Source organism: Amblyomma mixtum, chromosome 2, assembly GCF_055824585.1.
Source record: "Amblyomma mixtum isolate Tamu chromosome 2, ASM5582458v1, whole genome shotgun sequence".
Classification (NCBI taxonomy): domain Eukaryota; kingdom Metazoa; phylum Arthropoda; class Arachnida; order Ixodida; family Ixodidae; genus Amblyomma; species Amblyomma mixtum.
Genome location: NC_143013.1, coordinates 264234408 through 264249640, shown reverse-complemented (window position 1 = coordinate 264249640; position 15233 = coordinate 264234408). Strand labels below are relative to the sequence as shown.

Here is a 15233-nt window from a genome sequence, read left to right as displayed (position 1 = left end):
GCCCTGATGAAACTGCTCTTCCGAAAGTTGAACCTTGCGCACGCCTATGCGCATGTATACTGCATACTACTACAGTCGAGCTCGGACAGAGCTAACCCGGATATTTCGAATTATTGGCTAAATCGAACACACCGATTATCCCCTTGAAAATCCTGTGTAAAAGAATAGGGAATTTGCGCTGTATATCGAACTGTCATTGCGCGCCTTTGGCACCTGCTGGCAGCGCTAGCACTGTGAACCACGTGACGAGGTTAACGTGAAGTGCTTCAGGGTGGCCTTTGGTCTCTTGTGCTCATTTCACACGCCACGGCGGTGAAGTCAACCTAATTAATTACTAACGCCCAGCGGCGGCCCTTAGGTGGCGTACTTCACTGTTGAAGGTGTTACGTAAACCATAACTGTTCATTAATTTGGATGAGGATTATTATATTTATATTGCACTGCATGGTAACTGGATTAGACATCTTATGACAAGCAGTGGATGGTTCAAAAGCAGCTTTTATAGCGATTTTTTGTACATAGAATTATCGATATCTTGAACTATTTCGTTATCCCCTCAGAGCTGAATATCGTCGGGTTCGACTGTGCATACATACTATAGACGTAATATTCCACTGCAGGATTATGTGAAGTTTATGGCTTTCCTCAGTCCACAACATTCGATCCCTTAATGGGATCATCTTTTCAGAACAAATTATAAGCCATTCAGAAAGTAGGAGTAAAAATGCAAAATGCATTAATTTGGGAGCAGTTAATAATAAAATATTAAAAATAAAAATACCGAAGAAAAAAAGGCAAAATTAACTAATAAATAAAAGCATAAACGAAAATAAAAATGCCTCCTGGTCTTGCCCCTCTCCCCTACCAAAAATATTCCGGAGCCTTTCGGCAGTCGACACTTTTTCAACCAAATTTGTTGGTTGCTGGCCCCGCCCGGAGATCAGTGGTTTTTGGCCCGGTTAACACTGACATAACTGTAGAATAGTGACCATCGTAATGCTGATTATTCAGTTTTTTTCACTTTCCCGACCGTTAATCTCAAAGGTATAAGTGTGAAATTATACGCTGACCTTACCGCTTAGCAAATATACATATATATTTTTTTTTTCAGGAAGCATTTTTAACGGGTGCAGTAACTGTCTCACAGGGCCATGAGGGAGTTCAGGATGAAGGAGTGAGTGAGAGCAGTTACAGTGGAGAGAGAGACAAGACCCCATTCAGAGCACAGCAGAAGTTCCGCGAAGTGTTATTTCAAGTTTTGTACGACTATGAGAGTTAAGACCCGTACAGCCATCTTCTGACAGGAAGGAGAAGTACAACCTGCCTTTTTTCAAGGCCGCTGCCGTAGCGGCATCTCGCGGAGGTTTATACAAACGCCGTTCCCATCGATCACAGTTTTGTTCATTTGTTCATTCAAATGCGCTATTATCGGGTCCCTTGTCCACATCTGTTGCCTTTTCTGGAAGCTTGGGTACGCTCAGAGTCGGGCACGCTGAGTGGGTGTGATCAATATTTTGGCTGTACTATTCTGAGAAGCGAAGCAGCGATTTGTGCACGTACGTAGGGAACTTGCGTACCCTAATAATTGTATATTGGGCCATTTGAGCACCAAATCATACACGTAACATTTCAAGCATATCATTTAAATTACTTCTGCGGCGATAACTTCGCGCTCAAATTTTGGTTGTTCAAATATAAGACGCAGCGACTTGCTTGTTCGGACTGTTGTCACTTTCCGATTACTTTATCACAATCACGCTGATGGAAGTTCGCAGTTTTATACTAATAAAATTAAGAAAGAATGACGCATTTTTTTGCTTTGTACTTTAATTTGACTTTTTTATCACGCAATCGGACGGGTGCAAAAAGGCGCAGCAGACGACGCCAGGACCGATTGGGGCGCCACGGCACGCCAGTTTCTTTCACAACGTACGCATCTCTACCCCGGATGTATGACGTCACTGAAAAAGCTGTCGCCATCATTGATCCTGAGTGCCCTTTAAAGCCTTAATTTTAATCAACCTCGGGCTCGGGAACATGTAAGTCGCATTTCCTTTGCGTTCTTCAGCGTTTTCGCGGTGTAGCGGCTGCGACAAAGCCTCTGCTGTGCCACAAACCGGCTAGTTTCGGCCCTTGCTTGTTAGGCCACCGCCGGTTCTGCCCATCCCGAACTTAATTTTTGTTTTTGCCTCCGCAGTTATGAACCATAACTCGATGCTTGCCATACGCTCAGCATGCTCGGTAAAAAAATTGAAGGGCCCCTTAGAGGACGTCTAGACGTCTCTTCGCTCGAGCCATTCGAGCGCGAATGGTGCGGCCGCTCACGAGCTCTGCTTCGCAGGCCACCGAGCCCCGTCCCAAATCGAAGCTCTCCATTTTGACTCAGAGCTGTGCATTATCGGGGACAAATGTGCCCGCATTTCTGCCGTCGCAGCTCTTTATGCATCCCATTCGAGTTCTCTTCAAGCAGCGGGGTCGCATTCGCGTCGAAACACGGCCGAAGCTGTTCGTAGCAGTCCTCAGCTGGGTCGTATTTTCGTTTTGACAGCCAGCGCTCTCGTTTCGGCATAGCACCGCGCGTTTGACGCACCTGACGTGACGCTCGTACGGCACTGAGAAGGTCACTCGACAGTCGTTTCGTGCTTCGGACTCTCGTTTAGCGCACTCATTCCCGTCTTCCTCTTCCCTTTTGCTGGTGAACGCTATCGCCGCTGCGTACGAAGCCCTGTGCGTGGGCGTTGTTTTAATAGACACGCCGTGCGCAGTGCGAGGCGGCTTAATTAACCTCCCACCGCAGCATTCCGATGCGTTCTTGGGCGGTAAATTTCGATCTTTAGACGTTGACTCAGTCAGTCTAGCACAAGAAACTTTTTTCGGCCGTTTGTTTCCTGAACTACTGATAAATCGCGACTTGTGTTCTTTCGTCCCCTATCTTGGCTGTATATAGCAGCAGCCTCGAAAGATAAGTCGGTGCCGCCCAGCCGCCTCGTTCTGCCTCGTCCATCGACGGGTGTCTAGTTGCCGGCTGAGAACAAAGCATAACGCATCAGTCACGAAGAGACGGAAGGGGAGGGAGGGAGGCTGTCTTGTCGACCGCGCTGATGACTCACGGGGACCTCCACGTCGTGAGCCAGCCATGTGCGCAACCCGTGTAAAAGAGCGTTGCAGGCGTCGCAGCAGCATTCGGCCGTTCCGCTGACACGGAGTCCCGCCTTGCAGCTTTGGCCTGCAACTCAATGTCAGGCCATATGTTGGGCCTTGTCCGACATTGGCAGAGATAAACGCAACATTGAAAAATGCGAGCGAAGTCTGCTGGGAAAAGACCTTTGCAGAACATCTGTTACTCTAGCTGCAGTGTTGCTTTGGCAGCTGTTAGTGTCCCCGAATGGAAGCGTGCTCTGGATCGCCGGCGCGTGCGTTTACGTTTCTGCTTCTGTTTTAAAATAAAATGCTTTCACTGCACATAAAACTTGGGCTGCAGCAGTTCTGTGTGCTTGGAATTGCAAACACTTTGCTTTGACAGTCCATATGTGTTGGTTGCTATCATGAGCTCGGACATCTGCCAGCACTTCTACTCTGCAAAGTTAAATCTGGTTCACATTGCACCCGGCTGTTGGTGAACAGAATTCTAAAAGCTAAACCAATTCAGTACATGTCAGAATAGCTTTGGAGCTGTTAAGTCAGTCAGAGAGTATGTTCGTTTGTTGTTTTCGTGGCCTCAGTCTTGATTGCACCTTACCTTTCCTGGCCTTGAGTGATGGAGGCACGGGCTTTTTTGTACCATATTATCGTGAATTGTGGCAGTTGGTTTTCTTTATTTTTTTATTAGCTGCTGTTTTCAAAGAATAAACAGTACTTTCTCTTCATTGGCCATTTTGTGCAGGAGTGCAGGCTTCTGAGACTGACAGTTGTAGACAGGTTTTCCACACAATACTCAAAAATACTTGGTACTCAAAGAGCAAAGTCGTGTGCATTTGGTGTTCTCCCAAGTCCAGTGTTCAGTCGCAGAATGGATGCAGTGATTGAGACATGCGGCCTAGCTGCTTGTGCTTCTAGAAATCTTTCCTTTAAAATTTCGTAATGTTCTGGGCATCTGGATGGACTGTTAGCGACAGAAGTCAACCTGCAGTGCCCTGCCAAATGCTTGCGCATTATAATTGATCATTGAGCTTTGACAACTTCGAAGAGGTTGCACGCAGTATTCTTACACGCAGTAGCTATATTGTTGTAATTGTACAACTCTATTATTTGTGAAAATTGCTCCTTTACGGCTGCATCAGTACTAGTTACTGCTGTGGGTAGCGAAACTTGCTATTAGTGATACTGCACAATCCTGGTTTCGTAGTTTTGCTTTCTAGTGTGTAAAAAAATGCTGTCTTGTGAAACAAAAGCGAGGAAATTATTTTGCTCAGGTATTGCATAATACTTTGCAACCTAACTGTTATTTTACATATGATTGTGAGCTTCTTTCTTAACGAAGATACCTTCTCATTTCAGCAATTGTAGGGCAGTGCACCTCGTGCACTGAGTATGTACTTGTAAGTAGCCTTCCCCCCTTAAGATACGGGGGTGTATTGCATGCTTGAAAATGGTGTTTCTCCTAGCGCGTTGTTCTATAGTCTAAATTTTTGTGTCTAATTTTAGCTGCCTTCCTAGGTAATCTAGTGTATGCTGCAAAATGCAAGGGAAATTTTCCAACACTTTTGAATAATGTGGCCGTGGCGTTACGGCATTAAAGAACTAAAGGGCTAACCGCACGTAGCATTAATTCGCAGTAGTGCGGTAAGCTGAGGGCTGAGGAATCAGGGCATTGTAGTGCCCTGCCAGTGGTCAGACTAACACAGCTCTTGGTACTCCTAGTATGCAAAATGCCAAAGTAATCTTCTGTACTCCGTTTCACACATAGCAATCAACGCTGCCAAAACTAGCACGCCTGTTCGCTCAGGCTATGTCCAGGCCCAAAAATTCGCCATGCAGCCGAAGTGAATGCAGGCATATTTCATTGTGGCACATCTTTACTACTGCCGTGACTGGCATATTCCTGGACTTCGTTTTACCTCTAGCCATATTTTCATCCTGCGACTCATCTTGGCTTCGAGAAGCAAGAATTACGTGTGGCGGTATGATATGCAGCTGGCAGGGTGACTCGCTCTCACTTTATCTGCACCTAAAAAGTAGTTCACTCTAGGACATAATTGAACGCCTCACAGCTTCGACAGCGTTTTTTTCAGTGCTAGCACTTCATTTTATACTGCTCTTAGTTTTCATCCTAGTACTCGAAGGCTTTGAGAAGAGTGAATGATAGGTGGCGGAGTAATATGATTTCACGAATGCAATACTTCTGCAACCTCTGCAGCGTTACCTGCTGTGTCTGAAACTGAGTAGTACTCAGACCCAATTTGGCAATTTTGCCTGATTGCAATCGTTGCCCATTCCACATTTTCTGCCATTCAAGCCATCCAAGGGCACCAGCATTGTGCTTAGTTTACAGCACCACTGCAGCCATCCCTGAAATGGCGACACGAAGCATGAAGTCATTTTTTCACACCTTAAATTGTTTCTTAAAACTTTAGAAGCGATTTACCTGCCAAGATGGCTGAGAGCTATGGTGTTCAGTTACTAAACCGAAAGTCATGGGACTGAATCCCAAATGTGATGGCGATATTTTCACGAAGGCCGAATACAAAAAGCACCCATGTGGTTTGTGTTCTTATGTTAAGAATCTAGGTGGTTGAAATCAGTCCAGAGTCCTCCTTTATGGCATTTCTCCTTAGTCCAGGTGCAGCTTATGGTTGCTAGATCCAGCATATAGGTACCATACCCATACCACACTTCATGAACCATTTAAATCGCTTCCAAGAATTGACGACTAGGCCAAAAAGCTAGGTTGATGCAAGTGCACTGGTCCAGTCGTTCCGCCATCGTGAATCCAAAAGTGAACAACTCATTGACTGATGATTAAGCTAACACAGGCTAGTGAGTTAAGCATGCGCGGAGTGTTCCTCTTTATCTGACAGCCAAGTGAGGTGTAAGTTAGCCACAGTTTTTGGATATACTTAAAGGGAGACTGTAAGGTATCGGTAGCGTTCGCGGGGGTAATCGGAACGCGGCTGGGGGCACTCAAAGCGGAGCGTGTCCTTTCTTGGAACGCGGCCGCTCGCGAACGCGCTGGGAAGTACGGGTGTCCACCCCACCCGCGGTACCGATTCGCACACGTGCTGGCACGGATGTGTATTTGTGTTTGTTCTATTTTTATTTTGTAGTGGAGGGAATGTTCTCTGCACGTACTGGCACGACCGTGCGTTTGTATTTGTGGAAAGGGCGTTTTGCCCTACGGAAGCTGGAGGGCTGGCCAGGCTCTTGATAAACCAATCATGTGAACATTGTGACATGATTGGAAGCTACGAAATGTGGGCCGGGCCTTTAGGGCTTTAAAACCGGGCCCCGGAGCTGGAAGCAGGGTTCTGCGCTAAGGTGAGATGCTACGCATCTTCGGCAACGCCGGTTAGGGGCCTCCCCTAGTATTAGCCAGATCCACCATTTGGTTGTTTGTCCTTGTGCCGTTAATTTGTCTCGAGTGTCTAAACTTCTATACGCTGTAAATAGCTGTATATAAATCTTTCAAGTATTCGCCTTTCCCCTGCGTCTCAACTGAACACAAGACCGTCTCTGACGGGCACCCCTGGTGCGAAGAGCTTCAGTTCGAGTTGAAACCAACCCGTCTCTGGCGGTGCACCGCTGGTGCAAAGAGGAAGAAGAAGAAGAACCTGTGAAAATTTACTGGCGCAGTCGACGAGGATCCTGCGGCCATCGGTAGACGGCGCAGGAAGAAGACTGAAGACAGGGAGAAAGGCGACGACAAGGCAACAGGTCAGCGTTCGAGGCAGGACCTGTGGAGAGACGCCGGCAAGGATGCAAGGACCACGGCAGTAGTCCAGCGACGCGGGACTGCATACGGTCCAGAAAAGCAGCGCGTCGATAACTTGACGGTCACTGGCGGCGGAGCAGCGGCGTGCGACAGCTCATCGCAGCGTCCGGGGAAAGTGGCGGTGTACTCCGACGCCAAGGAGCTGGCAATGCGGATCGACGCATCGAAACCTGGAGTTTCCTTGGTCGCATTGTTCACGTCCCTGTGTTCGAGCCGGTAGGACAGCTGGGGGGTACGGAAGGCGGTATGGAGAGTTATCCAAGCCGGCCCTCACTCGATGTGAGGTACCAGGTTGAGTTAGCGAAGGCGCGCTTGGCGGACCTTCAGGCTCAACTTGCGAAAGTAAATGGCGGAAAGGCGCTGCTTCGCGAGGAAGAACCTCAGGATGTAAAGTATGTCTTGAAGGTTATAGAAGCAAGACGCCAGCAGGTGGAGCTCGAGATCTCTCAGATCAAGGAGAGTAGAAGAGCCAGTCAATCAGCCAGGGAGAACTGCTCCGAGTCCCGAGCGGAGAGGCCGCATGTGCTGGAAGATAAAGGCTTATGTTTCTCATGCACAGATCAGGGAAACAGCAGTCAGGACGCTGAAAGCAATCAGCTGGTTTGCGGGAACGCATCTTTGTTAGGAAATGCCGCAGAGAGCGAAAACGAGATTTCTGAAGGGATCACAGCTTTTCCGCCACTGCGGGCGGCTAACAAAGAAAAAGAGCAGCCCAATTCTGATGGTCTAGGTCCAATCGAGACGAAATTGTCCGAGACCAAGCAGGAGAGTGATATAATTCCTGCAGGCTCTATGAATGAGATTGTGATCTCTGACACGGAGCTAGGGACCGGAGAAAATCTGGCGTTGCTGCAAACACAGACTGTGTCGGCCATAGGGCATGAAGTGCCCCGTAGCGTTCCTGGTGACAACAGCTCTACATCCGAGGCAGAGAGCGGAGGTGGGCCCGCTGGGCCGACCGGGCAGAGCGCCGCGCAGTTGTCGAACGCACCCGGTGTGTGTCCGGCCAGGTCATTTGAGGACCCGGAAATGAGTGGTGACTTGCCGCAAGGCAAGCTCGGGTCAAGGGACTGTCGGGGAGCTCATGGAGCCTCGGAGTTAGACGATGCCACGAAACCGGCAAATGCCTGTCAAGCAGGGTACGGCAACGTCAGTGTTTGCCCGAGCAGGAACGTAGCAAACGGCTCTAAGCGAGGCGAAGTGCCAGGTGACAGGCGCATAGCTTTCAAATTGAAAGTCGCTGCGTGGAGAAGTACGTTCCGTGCTGCAGTATGCCAGATCAAGAGTAGCAAAACCGGCGTCAGTGGTACGGTTAGACAGGGCAGGGGCTATGCTCCTTATGCAGCGCGCGGCTCGTACCGGCGCGCCAGAGAGAGCGGGCCCTCAGGTGCGTCGTGGGGTCAAAGATTTGGACTTATCGAGGATCAGGACGTTGTTTTCGATCCTGGAGGGCAGCAATTTTTGAATTCTTGCCCTGCTGTGGCACCAGCCTAATGAGCCGAGTGGCAGTTAGGCGTTGTGTTGAGACGCGCAGTGGCTCGAACGCACACAAGGACGCTCGGTGCGACTAAGGAGGCTCATGTGGCCACTTACGGACGTCGTGCGAGTGCTAGGGAACGCTGTAGTTGCGAGTGTCGGTGTGTGTGTCGAGCAGGACGCGGGTGTGCATGCTGGTGAACTGGGTGCAACGCACCAACTTGGACGCTGTGTTACGGCGCACGGCAGGCATGCCACTGTGTGTATTTAAGTGTGCATTTTGCGTAATGTTGTGTGGTGCCCGTGTGCATTTTTTTGTTTTTGGTTTTGTTTGTGCCAGTGCTAGTGTATCCGCGGCATGTAACCCACAGGGTGGTTTTGTGACCCGTACCGATCCCTTTGTTATAATTCTAAAAGTGCCATTTGAGCCCTTTGTAGAATCTTGGGAAGGGCGTGTAAGGTATCGGTAGCGTTCGCGGGGGTAATCGGAACGCGGCTGGGGGCACTCAAAGCGGAGCGTGTCCTTTCTTGGAACGCGGCCGCTCGCGAACGCGCTGGGAAGTACGGGTGTCCACCCCACCCGCGGTACCGATTCGCACACGTGCTGGCACGGATGTGTATTTGTGTTTGTTCTATTTTTATTTTGTAGTGGAGGGAATGTTCTCTGCACGTACTGGCACGACCGTGCGTTTGTATTTGTGGAAAGGGCGTTTTGCCCTACGGAAGCTGGAGGGCTGGCCAGGCTCTTGATAAACCAATCATGTGAACATTGTGACATGATTGGAAGCTACGAAATGTGGGCCGGGCCTTTAGGGCTTTAAAACCGGGCCCCGGAGCTGGAAGCAGGGTTCTGCGCTAAGGTGAGATGCTACGCATCTTCGGCAACGCCGAGTAGGGGCCTCCCCTAGTATTAGCCAGATCCACCTTTTGGTTGTTTCTCCTTTTGCCGTTTAATTTGTCTCGAGTGTCTAAACTTATGTACGCTCTAAATATCTGTACATAAACCACAGTTATTGCCTTTCTTTATCACTGCGTGTCAACACATCTTGAGACCGTCTCTGACGGGGCACCGCTGGTGCAGAGATCAAGCTTCAATCTTCAAGTTAGATAAACCGTCTCTGGCGGGGCACCCCTGGTGCGAAGGAAGATAGAGAACCTGTGAAACTTTACTGAGACTGAAGCACTTTTTTTGAAAATCCGGCTGGCAGCGGCGACCTATAGTTTTTCATGCTGTATGCTCGAATATCGCATCCAAATAAGGCAAAAACAAGCGCGAATTGCCTTTTTTAGCAGAAATATGCGGCCTGTGCCGCGGGGCACGCCGCGCGGCGCGCTGCCGCCCCGTGATTGGTCAAGCGAGGTCGTGACGTCATTTTGAGGACTGGAGAAGCTGCCGATGCGGATCCGGCGCTGCACTGAGTGCAGATCGCAGCTTTCCGTGGCGTTGTAATAGCGAATATGGCGACTATTTTTTTTTACTGACCTCCAAAGAAAAGGATACTACAGTTTGTTCATTCCACGTATCACCTGAGAGCAAAAAAGACACGAGCCAAAAATTCTACGCCTAGCTCAAGCATACGCTAGCGTGAAAGACACGTACGCAGATCATGCGTAAAAGGTGCCAGCACAACCTCGGCTGGTATTCTCGGAAAGGAAGGGGTGCGAACAATACTCAAGTCAATTACCACCACCGGACGCCTCCTGGCTCGCCCGAAAGAGCGTCATCCTAAAGAAAAGGCCCAAAGCGCTGTGTACAAAAAATCCTATTCTCACTACCCGGCGTAGGTTGGGGCAAGAAAGTATTTCAAGGAAACGATGAAGCAGCACAAAGCTAATGTCAAAATTAGCGAAGCGCAGTGGCCAAGCACTGCGAGGCATGTGACCACAGGATATTGAAGGAATCATTGTGCGCTGGAAACCAAGCTAAATACGCGCACAAGGCTGCTGCTTCACTCGTGGCGCGTTCAGCAGATGCCAGAAAATATTAATCGCTGTCTCGGAAACGTTCGCCCTTCCTAGATTTGCAGTTTAGGTTCAGTGAAGTAGTGGCCAACTATATGTGTGTTTAAAAGCCAAGCTAGCTGCAACTCGTTCGCTGCCACAACTTGAAGAAGAAACCGACTAAGGTTGCGAGACATGATGTTTTTTTGCAAAAACTTGATTGACATTCATTTCTCTGTTAAATTTGCATCCGAAATCAGAACGTCGAACGCTTTCATTTTATAATAAAAACAGCGCAAGGACACAGGACGAGAACGGACAGTAGACACACACGGCGCTGATCGCTTAATCGCTTAGATACGATTTTAATACGATTTAAAGATTTTAATCGCTTAGATACGATTAAACGAGATGCCGCATATGAAGAGCTTCAATGCTTGCTTGCTTTGCTTTATTGTGTTTTGCTTTGCTTGCTTGCTTGGACACGTCAAACAGAGTACAAAATCACTAACCGAGCCTTGCTGAGCACGCCTCAGGTGGTCTGGCCGCACCTATAAGCTGAGAAGAGCGACACATGCTTGAGCATCTATTATGTTTCTGCAGGGGCGTGTTTCTAGTGAGCATATTTCTGCTTTTAGAAGAGGCGCTTCTTCGAAATGGTGACACGCCTCTCATGCGCGAGGAAATGAAAGGAACTGCGTCATGGTTCAGCCGCGACCGAAATCTCCAGAGATCACATTAGGGACAAGCTCTGCATGTAGCCGGTCTCACGAAAGTGCTTCGAGCAGAGTACGCTTGCTTTGGTCGGCTTGAATTCTTCGTCAAAGCAGCGAGCGCTTGCGCTGCGAGCGTATGATCTTGCGGAAAACAGTGGAAGACGACACAGTCGCGGGCGTAGTTGTTCGTGGACACGAAAGCAGAGTAGTACCTCGTGTTGAATCTGATTCTCAAGGTCGGCTGACACGCTTTGTACGTCACAACGCACGCAGTAAGAGGAACAACGCATGCAGCACGAGAAACAACGCGCGCTGAAAGCTCTCTCCGGTGCGCCGAAGTATCCCCGGCTCCTCAACGTGACGTCACGTTGGCCGACATGGACGAGGTTTCCCTCTCCGCTGTTCTCCTCTCCTGCGGTCGCGCGCGGCGCGGGATATTTAAACATCGCGTTTTTAATTGGTGATTGCGCCACTGTTCTGGGCAAAATCGAAAAAATAATTACACAGACGTGATCAGCAATGACACTACTTCAAAACCCTAAAAAATTAGCTGATTCGAAAACCGCCTCAGTCTCCCTTTAAAGTAGGGACATCAAATTTTCAGGCTGCTTTTGTTTTGCTGACAATGGTGTACGACTTAAGAATGACAGTACTAGAGGAAGTGTGCCGCAGTGTGCTGTAGATAATTTACAACAGCACTGTTTCTCATAAAGAGTTTTGGATTTTTCAATTTCCATGAACCGTGACATAGGCACTTGCAGAACAGTGACACATCCATTGCTCTGCCATCTACTGTGAATTGCAAAACCACCGCCAGGCTCATGTACTTACTGCAGCTGAATCAGTGATGGTGCCTTATCTATTGGATTGTTGGGATGCACTCCATTAACTCTGTCGGTGTTTGAACTTGGCATCAGCTTCAGTGTTACACTTAGCTGCCTGTGTTTTTTTGTTTAGCCCGGGTGGTCTCAACCATTGGTTGTGTCATCTGCATTTGTGTCTTTTGCAATAAGGGAGTAATTACTCATTGGCATCCACCCGAGCGCAGCCATACGGCTACAAAGGAAAGCTATACAGCTTTCTCAGAAACTTCGTAGTTAAAGAAAAATTCGTCCTGGTCCGGGGTTCGAACCCAGGACCACCGCTTCACCAGAGCAGTCGCTCTACCAATTGAGCTAACCAGGACGGCAAGCTTATGGTAGGGCGAGAGCGAATTGATCAATAACTCGAAGTGGGAACTGTGTTGGTCAAATGTTTTAGGGGAATCCCCCAAGGTGGAGTAGATTTTGCCTTGAGTCTTGTCATGGGGCACCACTTCAGAGATGCATGTGGAGCGAATAGGAACTTCCCCAGGTGGTTGAAATTTCCGGAGCCCTCCACTACGGCGTCTCTCATAGCCTTAGTCGCTTTGGGACGTTAAACCCCATAAACCAACCAACCATCTTCGTTTTGGGCTGTAATGTCAAACTTCATTGAGAGAAGGCGGCGAGGGGCTGACAGCTTAGCCTCCTTTCTCTCCAAACTCTTCTTTGGAATGTGCCTGAAAGCATGTCCCCTTGTGATGTTGCAGGTCTCAGCCAGGAGCAGCGGGAGGCCAGCCGGGGGCCGACCAGGAGGGGGCGCCCAGGGCCCCCAACCCCCAACACCAGGCGGCCTCCAAGCGGATACAGCAGACACAGGCACAGGTTGATGAGGTGCGTCGTTGAGGGTCACGGAGCGGTGGACGTGTGATTTGCCGCTCAGCCCATGCACTATTTCCAGTTCTGTTGTGGTATTTTCAGTGGCAGTGGTGTGTCTTCTAGACAATCTAGCTGCACAGGCAGAGAAGGAAGTTTCTCAGACATCGGGATAGGACTACTGGGAAGCGTGTCTAACAGTTGGTGCCTCACTGCACAGTACTAGGTGTTTACCTGATGTTTAACACACCCTGGGCAGGCAGTTCAGGTTGGTGGGTGCAGTGCTGTTTGGATAATCCTGAGCAACAGGTCACTTTCTCATTCAGGGGTGTGACTCGGGGATGTAGTCGAGACTGTTTTGTATAGCAAAGGTGATTCGGGATGACAGAGCAACCAGCCAATAGGACAAGCCATCTTTGCTTTCAAGCCTCAAGGGGGTTTGTTATTTGTTTTGTTATTGTGATCCCCAGAATTCTCGAGCGCCGTTATCCATTAGCTGAGCCAAGAATTCAAGGTCAGTGTGGAATAGGTCAGCATGGAGGCTTCTGCAGTAATTTCCGAAGAAATGGATGCCATTAAGGCATCATTGGTGAGAAATGGGGGGGATAACAGGCAAGAGTGTAAGGGGGTGTGCAGATTTTGTACTTGAGCTGCTTGTTTAGCTACAATCTTTTTTGTGGCCTAAATTTCACCTCTTAGTGTACGAGATTCACCTCAGTGTATGAGACTCAGTGTAGCTTGTTATAAGCTACTGCCAGCCTCTTTTTTGGAGCACTCATTTACTTTGTGTAGGCTTGCATTTGGGCAGACGGATGGAGCAACAAGAATTCTTAGCTTAGTTCTGTCATGACTTTATTCTAGTAAAGCACACACTCTAATTTGATGTGGTACTCCTTATCAGCGCTCGTGGCTTATAATTGCACTTTTAAGTGAGGTCTCTCTTAAATATGTTCAGTGAGCCCAACTGAAATATGCACCTTCTGAGGTATGTACTTGCTTTTAAAGCACTTTCACGAGGTCACTGTTCTGATTCCATAACGCATAGCTAGTATATTTGCAGTTGAGAGAAAAACAATGGTGCTTGCGGCCTTCTGATCAATATCTTTCTTTTTAAATAAGAAAAGATTGTAGGACTTCTATTTTCATGCATTTTTTAGCGATTCCTAATTAGCCGTTTCCTGCTAATACTACTTGCATGTGGTAACTGTTTGGAAAGTGGCTTACCCCAATTCGTCGTCGATCCCGGCCGTGGTGGTTGCATATCATTGCGGGTGAAACGCTAGAGGCCCATGTACTGTGCAATGTCAATGCACTTCAAGGAACCTCAGGCAGTCAAAATTATCCAGAGCCCTCCAATACTGTGTAGTTGCTTTGGGACATTAAACCCACAAAGCCAATTACCATTCTTCTACCTAACCTGTTCTTATCCAAGTGAAGAAATTTGCCTCCTTCTTTAAACAGCTTGCATATGTTTGTGCAGCTCTGGGAGCAGGGAATGCATTGTTCCTGTTTTGAGTGCAGCCTCTATAAAAAAATTTCCATCAAAAGTTCGTAGCTCGCCCCCAGGATTGCAGCCAGAGCTTTTGCATCTGGACTGTATTAGTAAAGCTGCTGTGAAGTCTGAAGTTAGTGGTGACGTTTTTCGCTCTTTGCGTGTTCTCTTGTGCACACATAAATGCAATGGGCAGGCATAAACACTGTGGCTGGTTGGGAGAAGTTCTCTTCTACTGGTCTTTGTAGGTTCAGTGTGTTTACTTGAAGTCATACTTTCCTACCAAGCTGTTACTAAGAGTGAAAAATATGTTTAGCAGCTAAACAAACTACGCTTACAAAATCAAACAATTATCAGACCTACCCCTTGACCCCGTTACGCTGCTAGCAAGTTTGGTGCAATATTTTTTGTCACCATGCATTTCCTGCTGTCTGACTGTGCTTTTGCCACGCTTAGACTTGATGCAGTTTGGTGCCTCGGTGAATTCCAACATTTGATTTTGAGTAGCCTTTTCAGTTTATTTCTTTCCGTGACGGTAAACGAGTGGCATTGCTTTTATTGGATTCAAAGTTCAGTTTCCCGGAGCCCGTTGGTGAAATACGATTGTACACCAAGTTGACAAAACGTATATTTAATCCCGCCCACAGGGCCAGAAAAAGCTGCTCCAAATCAACTAGTGAAATTCGCCATTGCATTTCTTGTGTTAATTACTACCACAAATGCATGCCTTGCCAATGCACACCTTGCAAAACCAGAACAATACCTGCTTTGATTTTTTTCTTGTCAACAACTCCAAATCAAAGGGTTTGCGTTTTTGCTGGGGGGGGTGCTGCGCTTTTTCTGCTGGGCCCAGGTGGTGGGCATAATGCGTGTCAATGTTGAGAAAGTTTTGGAACGAGACCAGAAGCTATCTGACCTGGATGACCGTGCAGGTGAGAAAAAAATAAAAGCGCAGGTCGCAGTGCAGTTGCAGTGTCGTGCAAGGAGGCATTCACAGCACTGGG

General features: G+C 48.2%; 1 protein-coding gene and 1 non-coding gene across 8 annotated transcripts in view; one reads left to right on the top strand and one right to left on the bottom strand.

Annotated features, from left to right (window-relative positions):
- The first annotated feature begins 1914 nt into the window (after nt 1-1914).
- Nucleotides 1915-15233, top strand: part of nSyb (neuronal Synaptobrevin) — a 34875-nt gene continuing 21556 nt past the window's right edge. For 4 of the 7 annotated variants that reach the window (XM_089573825.1, XM_089573823.1, XM_089573827.1 and 1 more), the window contains exons 1-2: nt 1915-2039; nt 12632-12755. In XM_089573825.1, the coding sequence (XP_089429951.1) occupies nt 2038-2039; nt 12632-12755 (126 nt within the window). In that variant the 5' untranslated portion in view covers nt 1915-2037. Of the gene's footprint in view, nt 2040-12631; nt 12756-15082; nt 15162-15233 lie in introns of all 7 variants that reach the window. The other 3 variants (XM_089573826.1, XM_089573824.1, XM_089573829.1) reach the window with 1 other exon arrangement.
- On the bottom strand, nt 12173-12246 carry TRNAT-GGU (transfer RNA threonine (anticodon GGU)). Its single transcript has one exon. It is a non-coding gene; the product is annotated as a tRNA-Thr (tRNA).